At 43.0% G+C, this 12,437-nt stretch overlaps 2 protein-coding genes across 3 annotated transcripts; one reads left to right on the top strand and one right to left on the bottom strand.

Annotated features, from left to right (window-relative positions):
• The first annotated feature begins 2,776 nt into the window (after nt 1–2,776).
• Nucleotides 2,777–5,076, top strand: LOC115368173 (prostate stem cell antigen-like). The gene is made up of 3 exons (XM_030064175.1): nt 2,777–2,881; nt 3,331–3,450; nt 4,606–5,076. The coding sequence occupies exons 1-3, from the start codon at nt 2,830–2,832 to the stop codon at nt 4,815–4,817; spliced, it is 384 nt and encodes a 127-aa protein (XP_029920035.1). The 5' UTR covers nt 2,777–2,829; the 3' UTR covers nt 4,818–5,076.
• A 299-nt stretch (nt 5,077–5,375) lies between these two features.
• On the bottom strand, nt 5,376–12,172 carry clic1 (chloride intracellular channel 1). Of its 2 annotated transcripts, none has more exons than XM_030063593.1 (7): nt 11,853–12,172; nt 11,591–11,654; nt 10,093–10,202; nt 9,709–9,834; nt 9,338–9,444; nt 8,466–8,647; nt 5,376–8,260 (listed from the first exon to the last, which is right to left on the bottom strand). In XM_030063593.1, the coding sequence occupies exons 2-7, from the start codon at nt 11,630–11,632 to the stop codon at nt 8,099–8,101; spliced, it is 729 nt and encodes a 242-aa protein (XP_029919453.1). In that variant the 5' UTR covers nt 11,633–11,654; nt 11,853–12,172; the 3' UTR covers nt 5,376–8,098. The 2 variants fall into 2 exon arrangements, with proteins under 2 accessions (XP_029919453.1, XP_029919454.1); XM_030063594.1 differs by having other exon boundaries at nt 11,920–12,172.
• Between the last annotated feature and the right edge of the window lie 265 nt (nt 12,173–12,437).

Raw genomic sequence — 12,437 nt, 5'->3', positions numbered from 1 at the left:
AGCCAGTGTGTGACGATATGTTTTAAACTCATAGGGAAGCACAATATTCCCTTCTACTGACCGGAGTGAGTTACTACAGGACGACACGGTTTATCACAAGAGAGGAAGAGGGGGAGTCAGAGATGAGAAGCCTACAGTAGATGAAGGAGAAACAAAGAGGAGGAAAAAAATCAGTTTACACATAGGCTGGGACATGTAAATCTGCCTGTGTGCGAGAGAGAGAAAATGTGAGATTGCTGTAGGCTAGTGGAAAAGGGGAGGAGGATGGGATGAAGTGAGGTAGAGGGCACAGACGGGATTAAAGAACACCATCTGTCCACCAAGCCCTGTCAGCCAGCACACAACCCATCCCTGTCCGCTACAGCATCACCAGCCTGTACAAAAAAAAAAGCTCCTCTCTACTCCACCACAATTAAAACTCTCCTAACTTTGGTCCTCGGGGTCCCGGCTTTCCATTACTACCAGCCTGACCATGCTCGATTTTCCTAGAATTAATTCCTGAAACGGTGACCCATCAGTTAAACTGCTATTGATTTCGGTGGCTGTAAAGCTTTGGACGAAAGCTGTGGCTGTCCCGACTCCACCCACACTAAGACTGTCTGTGTGTGTGGGAGCTGGGTGTGAATGAGATGAAGTCAGCCTTAGATACTATCAAGCCCTGTTCCTGGGTCATTTGTGCAATTTTCCCATATCAGTAATGGCCTCAGTGATGATTGAGTACGGGCAAACTGACCAAAAATGAATCATTTTTGGCCCCTATTGCCTTGCTTTTTGCTGAAAACCTAGTAACTACAATTTTGCAGGTTTTATTTGCTGTTGGAATATCACCTGCTTTTCGTAGTTTCCTGAAAAAACGGAAATTCAGCAAAAATGACAGCAGCAAGCAGATTTGTGGATGGTAAAATGCAAGAACGTAGTATTACCGCACAGTATTACAGCTTGCAATTAACCCTTAATTACCAAAATGACTTACAAATCCTGACATTCGTTGACCTGCCCTACAAAAGACACCCATCCGCCACCTAACCCACACAGGCCCGCCGGACGTCGGTCAACATTTCCAGGGAGTTTTCAGGCTTGCTGTGTGCTGCGTAATTAATCAACCGTTAAACAGCTTATTCAGTCTGAGCCTGCCTCTCTCCATCACAAGACCGCTGTCAGCAGACCGTCCTGCATGCTGCCCTCATGTCTCCTATTAGGCCCTAAAGGATAATTCAGTTATACTGGCTCTGTCTCTGGCTCACTGACGCGCTCTTTCTCTTTTCTTGCTGACCCACACAGCAAGAAAGAGTTTCTCTCTCTCTCTGTCTCTGTCCTCGCTGCTGACTTTCTCTACGGCTGTCTTTCCTGACTCTGTGCTTCCTTACTCGTCTCTCTTCCTTCCCTCGTTGGTTTTCCTTTTCTCAGTTCAATTAAAAAAGGCGTCAACCGTATGAATAATGCTTAAATCACTGATGCCTAAAGCAGTAAGCAGTATCTAACACAGATGTACAGAAACACATCTGCAACAGGTGTCATGCTGACTTGGAGAAAGGACAGTATTTCTTTGCTTGGCAGTACTGTAGGGATCCCCTTGAATACCATTAAATACCTTTTCCCTGGTCAGGTAAGAGGTTAGAGGTCAGAGGTCACAGTGCATCGCAGAGCAGCATCCCTGGAGGTGGCAAGGGTCAGCGTCTTGCTCAAGGGTCCCGCTCTCCCTACACACCACAATGTCGTACCGCCACTGCTAAAAAAAAAAGTTTAACCAAAATGTCCACCTCATTACACATCAACATTCATCTTCTCTCCTCTGATCTCCTCTCCTTCTAATTTAAATTTCATTCTTTGAGCTATGGATCACTGAATAACTTTAACTAAGATACTGTTGTTGATGAAAAATTCACCGAAAGTGGTATTGCAATGAACGCTGGCTGTTGAAATGTTACTTTTTGTCACTTTTTTTTAACTGATTACACCTAAATTCACAACACAGCAGGATTACTTATGGCAATGAAGACGTTTTAGAGGCAGACTCTTTGGCCACTGAGGGCTGCGGATTATGTCGGGTATCCGTTGGCTTTGCTTTTGGAGAGAGCTGCTTCTGTTTTTGACAATTTGAGCTCCACGAATAAATACCCATGCAGCCACATTGCATTGTGGTGAAGGGAGACAGGGAAGATGATGGTCGATTGGAAACGTCACCAAATTGCACAGAAACTACCTGGAGGGACAGACTGCACTATAGACTGCAATATATCTTAAAGGCAGGTCAGTTCGGATATTTTTACCCATCTTAGATAAGAAAGTAAATGACTTGGGTCACCCCTCATCTTATAAAACACACATATTCGTCCACCGAGGTGTGTTCCGATTTGTCTTTCAGCAGGTCAGCTGTAAACAGTTAGATAGGCTCCAAATTAAATTAGACGCTTTAGGGAGGAGACACTGACATCCCAAGTAACATGACTATCAGTCTGATTCAGGTCTGACTGAGATAGAGGGAGAAATAGATAAGAAAGACAGAAGGAGATAAAGCAGGAGGTGAACTGAGGAGGCTCACAATACAAATTACATCTGATAAGTTATTACCTCATCAGCTCAGAACACAATACAGAGCGACGATCGAGAAGGTCAGGAGGAGAGAAACTGTGGAGCCGTATTTGAAAAACGCGGGGAAGGAGAAAGAAGAATTTTTTTTTGTATGCACTAGGGGATGCCATCAGATTAACTGTAGCATTTAGTCATATGACAGACGTATAAGCCACTGCAAAGGGTTTTTTTTCGTAACGTGCGCGGAGCTTTGAGCACTCAGCGAGACCAGTTTGAGGACTTCTGACTTGGAGCGTCATGTCTCGCTCACAACTTTTGATTGTGTTCCTGTGTTGTCTCCCCTTGGCAGGTATGTAGGAAATACAGAGAACCGAAAGATTTCCATTGATCACTACTACGATGACATCGTCAAAACCACTGCAAACTCCAGCTTCCTCTGTTCATTATCCATGTGACAAAAATCAGCATTTGAATGTGCTGTGTAGAAGAAAATATATCTTGTATTTAAAAGATACATCAGTGGTCCAGTCTGACCCAAACCTCCATAAATACACTTTAAAAGGTTTTCATTACAGGCCTTTTGAAAGATATGATCTATTATACCTGCTCAGTGGTAATAGATCACTGATACTGCTGGGGTTGGGGGGTTTGATTCCAATTTGAACTACTGACAGTGAAAAAGGATGTAATTTCCACCACATTGGCATGTTTATAATTGATGAAAGAGACAATGCAGCTGTGCAGTTTCCTGTCTGTGACACTGTGACCTGTCCTATTGTTTCCTCTTCTTCCCCTCAGCCTGTCTTCGCTGCTACACTTGTGTGTTTCCTGCCATTTCTCCTCTGGACTGTCTCAAGTTTCCCCAGGAATGCCCAGCTGGGCAGCGCTGCCTGGCCAGCACTGCAGTGGGAACACGAGGTGAGCTCCAGGTCCGTGTGTGTATGTGCGTGTGTGTGCGTGTGTGCGTGTGTGTATGTATGTTTGTGTGTTTGAGAGCAAGAGGGGAAGAGCACTGCTGATTCTGTTTATGGGAGTTCTTTCACAGGATACTTTGCATGATGCTCACAAATTAATACACAAGGCGACATTGTGCAGAAAAATGTCTGTGAAAAGGATTAGTGAAGTATGACCTATCCTGGCTATGGATGCTAAATTTAAAAAATCAAACGCCCATGTGGCTTCCAGGGCCTTCAATTAGGCCTGATCCTTTGTAGAAACGACACGTGACAGAAGAATAGCTCAATAGGTCAAACCTCAGCACCAGTTTCTCATCAGGCGTTCGCTCACTAACGCCTGTGATGCCATTAAATTATCTCTAAAAATAGCTACAGGGTGTGTGGGCGGGGCGAAACACTCATTGTGTCTCACTGGAGGCTGAGAAAAAAAAAAAAAAAAAAACACTGTAAAACCCCTCCGATTTCACTTTAAGTTTCTTAGGTCCACATCATGTCTTTTTTTTTTTCAATTTACACAAAAAGATTTCCCATAATCTCTGGTTCAGAAGTATTGTTTACTGTTATGACTGTGATCAATACTACACTAAACTGAAATATGGAGGTGGAAGCAACTAATTATATTTACCGTTACTGGAATTGCATAGCTGTACTGTATACCTTTAAGTATTTTTTAAAATCAGTAATTTTACTTTTATCTACAGTAAGTACATTTTTGCTTTAGTACTGTTCTTAACTGCATTTTCATCCCACCCAGTACAGAGTATACATTTTATAGGCTCTCTATGAGCATCAGAAAACCAACCATCGTGAATTAACAAAATATGAAGCAATCATCAGTGAACAGCGAGTGAGCAGAGAAGAGTAATGTGGCTTTGCTTTATTGGTGCGCTCTTTGTGTAATTTCCAAATTCCCAATTTAAATTTGTAGGCTTGTACTTTCAGAACTATATCAAAAAGGTGGTATCTGACAAAGTTATTGTTCCTAAGAAGTGACTTTTACCCTGTCTATATTGTAAATGAGTTACTTTTTACTTTTACTTCTCAGTTGAACTTGTGCAGCCCCTGCCCTTCGCTGCGTGCATCAAAACAAACACACCTCGTTTCTGTCTCCCTGCAGGCGCGCTGCAGCTGACTCTGTATGAGAAGAGCTGTGCCATCCCCTCCCAGTGCGGCCTGAGCGGACAGAAACAGACCGCAGGCCTCAGTTTCAACTACACCAACGTGTGCTGCGACACAGACCTGTGCAACGGGGCCGTGTCCGTTGCTGCCCTCAGCTGGAGAGCAGCGGCGCTCTGCCTGCTGCCGGCGCTCGGCCTCCTGCTGGCCTGACAGGCAGAGACATGAGGTGGAGGCCGAGGGTTAAACACAAAACACTGCCGATGTAAGTGACCTGAGAGAGAAACCTGGACAAGATTTATAAATATGCATGCAGGCAAAAAGATTTATACACACAGGCACTTATGCATGCATTCATGACGCAACAGGGTTTGACAATTACCTTTTTTTCATTTTGATTTTATTTTTAACTAACAGTGAAAGTGTCTTGGTGGCCACCAAGTATAAGATGATGCTAATGCAGCTTTAACCTCTTTAAACTACTTTTAAGAGATGCCTAGTTTAATTGTATGCTTCTGAATGGTGCTGTATATCAAAGATGTAACTTAAGTGTTTGCTCTGAACCTGTATTAAAAATAAGTTACTTTGTATTTATAGTCACTGCTTTCTATGATTACTGCTTCTATAGAATTGAAACTTTGCTGTTTTATGTGTACCTTTTTGTACACTACTTTCTAAGCCCGGCGTGCCCATAAAAAAATGTATCACCTTCAGTTATTACCCTTGTTGAGAGACATAAAAGACAACAAATAAAAACACAATCATCCCTGGTAGACTTCTTATTAAGGTGTTTTTATTGGAATATCAATAAATGAATGTCTTTATAAGAGCTTGGAATGTACAAAATACATAAAAAAAAAACTTTCATCTGTGCTGTTAGTTTGATTGTCAACAACAATAATGATCCAACTTGTCCACAATATCACTTTGCTCCTGCAGACTTGAATTGTAACTGCCTTTGACTAAATGGAGAAAGCTGAAAAATGGCTAAAATATGTGGAGGCAAATGCACAGGAGTAGGGAATAACTAGTGAAAAGCACAAGGTGGGTATCACAACACAGAAAATACATGACATGAAGATAAAAAAAAGAGTTAGAAACAGTGAAATGAAAACTCAACTGAGGACATGAAATTAAATGTTCCCTGAAATTGTCTCTAACCTTACAGTAAAAGGTCAAACAAGAGCAAGATGCCCACGCTTGGATAAAAGAAATACTGGAAAACATCAGCACTGAAATTATACAGACCCAGTCCCTTTTAAACATACAGCCATGAAGGTAAAGTAGTACTAAGGCCACATGGCCCTGGAAAAGTTGGTCCGTGCTTTAGAAAAAACAATAAAATCACAACAATTAAATTTTCAGTCAAGTACAATCTATCATGGGTTTGATCGACACATGCATCACATCTACCAGCTGTGCAGGAGGAGGGGGGTCATCTTGTTTGATTGAATTCTGTAAGTGCTCTCAATAAAGGTCTAATACAATAAAAATGATATGATAACTCAATCACTGAATTGCACTTAGGTTTTAGCTTGTTTGACAGAGCTTCACCCTGACCCAGGACACATATTTAGAAATTGCAATGAGGCAAATCATGAGCTAAATCTACAAATTAAGTCTTGTTTCATGCAAATAGTGCCTTGCAATCATTCAAATCCTCAATGCAAGTTACTACAGTTTTGGACAGACATACATCATTTTCCGGTTTTTCCCACGTCTTCAATTTCCAGTCACTTTGAGGGGCAATGTGTTCAAAACAGAAATCGACCGGACAGAAATCTCCAATAAAGGAGTCATCCTAATAGCAAATCATCAGTCTGCAGTCATTCAGTACACTGAGCTTATAATTGACCATAGAGTCAATTCAAGGTAACGGTCCGGATGTTATTTTCTGTTGCTAAACTTCCTCAATTTTTTTTTTTCAAGAAAAATGTGACAGAAAAGGCCTCGTGCCCCGGACAAACGGAGGAGGAACAGCAACCATTCACTTCACTTCTTCATCTAAATGAACTCCAATAAGCTTGCAATTTGATTCCTTCCACAATAATAATAAAAAACAACAACAATATCCTTCACACATTTTAGGCAGAGCAAAGTGATCCACTGGCAAAAGAGCCTTACAGCGAATCAAACAAGCTTGGTAATCTTGATTAATCCTTCACAGCTGGTGGTGTGGCAGAGCAGAAAGAGGAAGTAGAGGTCTAGTGAAATCATTTCCTGTCTGAGTAACCGTTCTCCGCTCTATACGTCCCTACACCCAGCCCAGTCCCGGCCCACAAGAAGACGTACAGCCTCTCCCTTCCTTGCTGAGACCACAGCCTATTAACCCACTAAGATTACAAACATTAAGAAGATATTACATTTGAGCATGAGGTGACTTAAGTGTACAATCGGTGCCTTTGTGATCCTCAACTGTAAAAGGCCTTGTTACCACAGCAGTTGTACTGAATGTTACACATCTGTAATTAGAGACACGCCTCGAAAGACACTTGGCAGGTGAGCTGGCGCTGGTATGCATGTCTGTCATCTAAATGCACAATTTATTTCCTAATGTGCCGACTGAAAAGCAAAGGGTGACACGTTTGTGTGAAGCTTGGAGGGTCCTAGTGACGATCTGGTAGGCAGCTCTGTGGGCATCTGCACATCGATGCATTGGTTCAGTATTTACCAAAATGAAGGATATGGCATTCGTCATAAAGAAGAAAACAACGCTATACTTCAGACAGACTCAGCATTCACTGAGTCTGCACAAACAAAGAAATGTTTCCACTGTTACAGTGTGCATCTACTGGTGTTGAACTATACACAAGCAAGGCTGTAGTTTTCAGTTTGTGTGAGTGTGCATGTACACTGTGTGTTCATCTGCTGTTCCCAGCGGGTGTTCCTGTGTTTACACTGCAAGCAACCTGATCAACAATCCACCAGAAGTCCTTTCATTTCCTATAGAGCTGAACGCTCGACAAACTTGTCCACCGAGAGAAGTCGGCCAAAACGGCTGCACTTTCTGTGGTCACCGGCGGTCAAAAGTCAGGTTCCTGTGTTTCCTCCTTTCCCTACCAATTTTGTTTCATAAACAATGGTCTATGTTGGCAAAGTACAAAGTGGACGAGAGACTGACCACAGTAATTCAAACTTTTCCTGTTTTCTACAACTTGTATTTGAAAGGCTACAGGAAGAAACGTCTCAAAAAATAACAGAAAATTGGCTGCAACCGTCATTGCGGTCAGTGGTGAGTGAGACATGTTGACTAATCAAACAATGTAACATGATCCAAGGTGATATCATAGCCACAACAATGAATGATTCATCTTGAAAATCTACTACACAGGTCCAACTGGAGGTTGCTGCACTGACAAAAATTAGTCAAAATCCGATCAATCAAGTGGCTCGCAGTGTGAGCACAGGGTGTGTTTGGGTGTGTATGTCTGTGTGTGTCTGCATTTGTGTGTTGCTCTGCTGGTGTGTGCATGATTTGCACCTCTGTTGTCCTCTTACTTGAGAGCTTTAGCTACAGAGGCATAGGCGCTGTGGATCTCTGAGTCGACTGGGCAGGTGGAGGAAAACTCCTCTCGGGCGTACGCAGCGTCCAGGTACCTCCACAGGTTGGCCAGAGTGCGAGGGATACTGAAGTTACGGTATTTCAAACACACCACCTAGAGGCAGAGAGAGGAAGAGAGAGAGAGACAAAGAGAGAAAAAGTTTTAAACATTTCCTGACTGCAGGTGATATAAATAGAAAGCTCAGCAAGCCTTGCCAAACACCAGCCTTCTGTTTGAGATTTAACAAGACAGCCGTAGACCTTAATCTATTCATCCGAGAGAGACCTCACACTGTGCACTGCTTAGAATGAAAGATTACCTTCACAATGTGAAGCTTAGGCAGCAAGTTACAGTCAGCCAGAGTAAGCTCTTGGCCGTCCAGGAAGGGGCGGGACGAGGAAGTGACATCATCAGCGCTATTTTCATCGATCTCATCAGGAAGTGGGGAGCCAAGGTAGTCGTCCAGCTTCTTCAGGGCCTTCAGCAGGCCTTTCTCGAGGTCTGAACACATGCACATACACACATACACAATCAATCATATTTAATCCAAGATGTAAATAATAGCTGTAAAAACAGAATCTTGAACTTGATCTTGATCTTAGCTTGCAATTCATTTTTGAAATGATGTTACACATTTTGAATGATTTTTTTTCTGGACTTTAGTTTATAAATTAGAAATTACACCATGGATATAAGAATATAACTCTCAACTCAACACAGAGTGGGTAGACACACAGAGCAGCAGGTGACCTGTTTGCACTGAGACAGAAAGGCTCAGACTGTAATGTTATTAGCAGACACTCCCTGCTGGGTTTCTGTCAGTCAGATGCAGACAGAAGGCGCTCAGCTGCATTGTTACAGGGAAACCGATGAGAACCAGTTTGACACCAGAACAACTGCTGTGTTCACCCAGTGTTTTGCACAAGAAACACTTACAGTATGTCTTGCAGTACAGCAAGTGTGTGTGCTGAGCATGAGTGGTAAAAGCATCACTGAACAAGGTGCCCTATACATTTCATTATGATCTGAAAAGCAGAAAAACCATGAACAAAACTGCATTTTGTAGTTGATGCTGCCCTCTTTCTAAATGAGGATGAGTGATTTATCTAAATGCATCAATAAATAACACATAAGTAATGCAAACCCCAATTTTTTTTTTAGTGTAATTTGACCATATTAAGCATCACTCACTGTCATTCAGCCCGGGGTTTGAGTTCTTGATGTAAGCTGAGAATTTGGAGAAGACATCCATGCCCGCTGTGTTTGACTCCGGGTTGCGAGCAGCCAGGCGAGGGTACCTAAACAATAAATAGGTAAATGACGATTTATGCATGACATTCATAATTGTATACATCTATATACATTGTCATTGTCTTTCTGAATGAACCCTATTTTAAACTGTGATCCCCTTGGACCAAGAGCAGCAATTTAAGCATGTTACACAGTGTGTTTAAGTCTGAACACAAAGAGGGAGCAGGACGACTCAAAATAGCAGGAAGCAAGGACTGGAGTCAAGCAAAACAACTGAATGGGGCAAGGGAACAGATGGAAGGAGTGATTACTTTGGAGGGCACAGATTCTCCTCCAGGAACTCCTCTATTTTGTTGGTGTCAGTTTTCACGTCGCTGCCGTAGATGAGAAAGGGCGGCTGAGCACCAGGAGCCAGGTCCTTCAGGATGTCTGGCTTCCTGGAGGGAGGGGAAGAGAGAGAAACTTTTATGACTCATATGGCTGTGACTAAGAAGTGCCTGGCTTACCGTCTATTTAAACCAGTGCCCGTGCAGCTTTATATCTTTTGACACCAGATAATTGAATAGAAGGGCCAACGTTTATGCACATTTGGGAGACTTAACACAGTGGGGTGACATTCCACTATTATGGCAATTATACACTTGCAAGGCAGCGAGAACTTAGGGGGAAAAAAAGTGAAAATGCCAGTGTTTCACCTCTTCATATCCACTGTGGTCACGTCGAACGTGACTCCTTTCAGCCACAGCACCATGAAGAGACGCTGAGAGAAGGGACAGTTGCCGATGCTCTGGCCATCGTTTCCTGCCTGGAGAAATGAAATGGAAAAGAGCTGTAAATGTGCACATGGAGGTTTGATCTCTGGCCAAGCTGAACAGCCACTATTCAGGACTTTTTTTTTCACTTAAAAGGTTAATCATACACATTACAGCATCCTTAAACTCACTGGGCACTTCATGCCAAACCCTAACCTTCTCCATAAGACAGACAAAATATGATCTTTGATATTTTAAGATACATTGTGGCTGGAAATACATGTGCAACGAAAGCAACAGAGAATTTTTTTTAAAAAGAACATAAAGGAAAGATGCAAAGGACAGAGAAAAATCAGGAGCATGAACTAAACAGTCAAGTAGACATCATGCAGCTCAGCAAATGCTTTCATAAATACCTTCCCTCACAAAGAAAATTGAAACTCAAGGTTTCTTCCATCCAAGCAAGCGGCATGTTTCAAGTCTGGGTGATGCAAGAGGCAGTGCACCAAGTGGCCTTTTCTTATATTTTAGAACAGCTTGCAGGCTACTCATTCAGAAAATATAGATTTCTGTGCTCCATATGGCTGCATAAAACCATATTTCACATAAAGTCAAACTGTGTCCACTTGTGGATGTTTACTATGGCCATTTATAACATAGGGTATATGGCAGGTAAATTACCCCTTTTTGTAACCAACGCCCATGTCAAACTCCTGCCAAATGTACTGTGATTACCATGAGGCCTAGTGCCGGGCTTGTTTCTTGTGAGAGGATTTTAGAAGTGATTGGGAAGGCTGACCGGAAATCAGGACTTAAGAGAAGTTACAACAGCATCTTTCATGTGTGAAGAGAGAAAGAAGGAGGTGGCGGCCCGGCGGGGCCCACATGTTCATACAGAGGAATCATTATGGAAACTTGTGTAAGAGCATGAGGGCAGGCAGGGAGAAAAAAGCCACAGAAATTGCCATATTGGTTATATTAGAGCATGTTTTTCTCTCAAGACAACGCCCCAAGATTACCCTGCCTGCCCAACACACTAAATATAGATCAAAGTCGCCTGCCCATTATCTTAACGTGCATTTAATTAGATTAGTATTACTGTCGTTAATAAGCCCGGTGAGTCAGCCAAGTTGGTAGCTGACATGGATGTTAAATTATTATGATATAGGAGAAATATGAAATGTGGTTGTAGTTGATCTACAAAGCGGTATCACGTCCTCGAAGCAGGAAAACCTGTTGCGCTGATAAAGTTATCTGCTAGGAGTAACAGGCATGCGATAAAATGTCTTCAGGCGTTCTGTGATGTGATAAGATAACGAGTGTAACACGCCTGGGCGATATGGCGCCTACTAAATAAACTGTTAACTAGCTGCTGTTACAATGTCGCCATTGTACGTCACTTGCGGATGCGACCGCGAATTGTCACTCAATCACAACTTACCTTGACGAAAAGTTCAATTCTCGGTCGGTTCTCGTCGCTCATTGTGGCTGCTGGTGGGTGAAACCTTTCGGGAGGACAGTAAAGTTAAAGTTAGCGCAAAGTCACTGGAAACTTGGATTATTTTGCTGTCATTTTCCAGAAGGAGCGCAACGCCCGGCGCCCAATTTGCTGCTTGCTACAAAGTAGGCAAACCAACTTGGCACAAATAAAGAGCATCCAAAAACAGATACAGAGGCATAAGCAACATTCACACGGAGCACACCTTGTCCTCAAATGCTCGTTAATACCAAATTACAGGCTAATGAATGTATCCGCAGATGTAGGGCTACCTCCTAAGTCTTCAAAGTTGCAGTTGACGCCTAGTTTGTTGTTTCCCCTCCCAGTCGCTCTGTCTCTCTCTCTCTCTCTCTCTGCCCTGCTACACGCTCATCATTCCTCCATTTCCTGGTAGAGGGGGTGATGGTTTTAGTTTCAAGTCGCAGTCAACTCGCAACGAGTGCCGCTGCGAGCTGAAACAAAGCGCAGATTTACAGCAATATGTCGAGAGGAGAGAGAGAGAAAAGAAAGGCCCTGCCGAGCAGACGGGCTGACAGATGCGGGTCCGGGGTGAGGAGGGGGAGGAGGAGGAGGAGGAGGGGGGAGATGGAGCGTGTAGCAAAACGAAAGGGCCCCGTTTGAAGAAATCACTCATCTCTACACGTTGCACGCTGCTTTGAAAAGATTATTCCAAGTGCCACATCTTGTGAGATTGGTCAAGTTGGGCTCAATCCTGTCCTAAAGCTGGTAGGACACAGAAGTAGGCTGAGGGAAGCCATGTTGGTGCTAAGCTTATGTAATATTTACAGTA

This window comes from Myripristis murdjan, chromosome 11 (genome assembly GCF_902150065.1).
Source record: "Myripristis murdjan chromosome 11, fMyrMur1.1, whole genome shotgun sequence".
Taxonomy (NCBI): domain Eukaryota; kingdom Metazoa; phylum Chordata; class Actinopteri; order Holocentriformes; family Holocentridae; genus Myripristis; species Myripristis murdjan.
The sequence above is the reverse complement of the archived record's forward strand: the minus strand, read 5'-3'. Positions and strand labels throughout refer to the sequence as shown.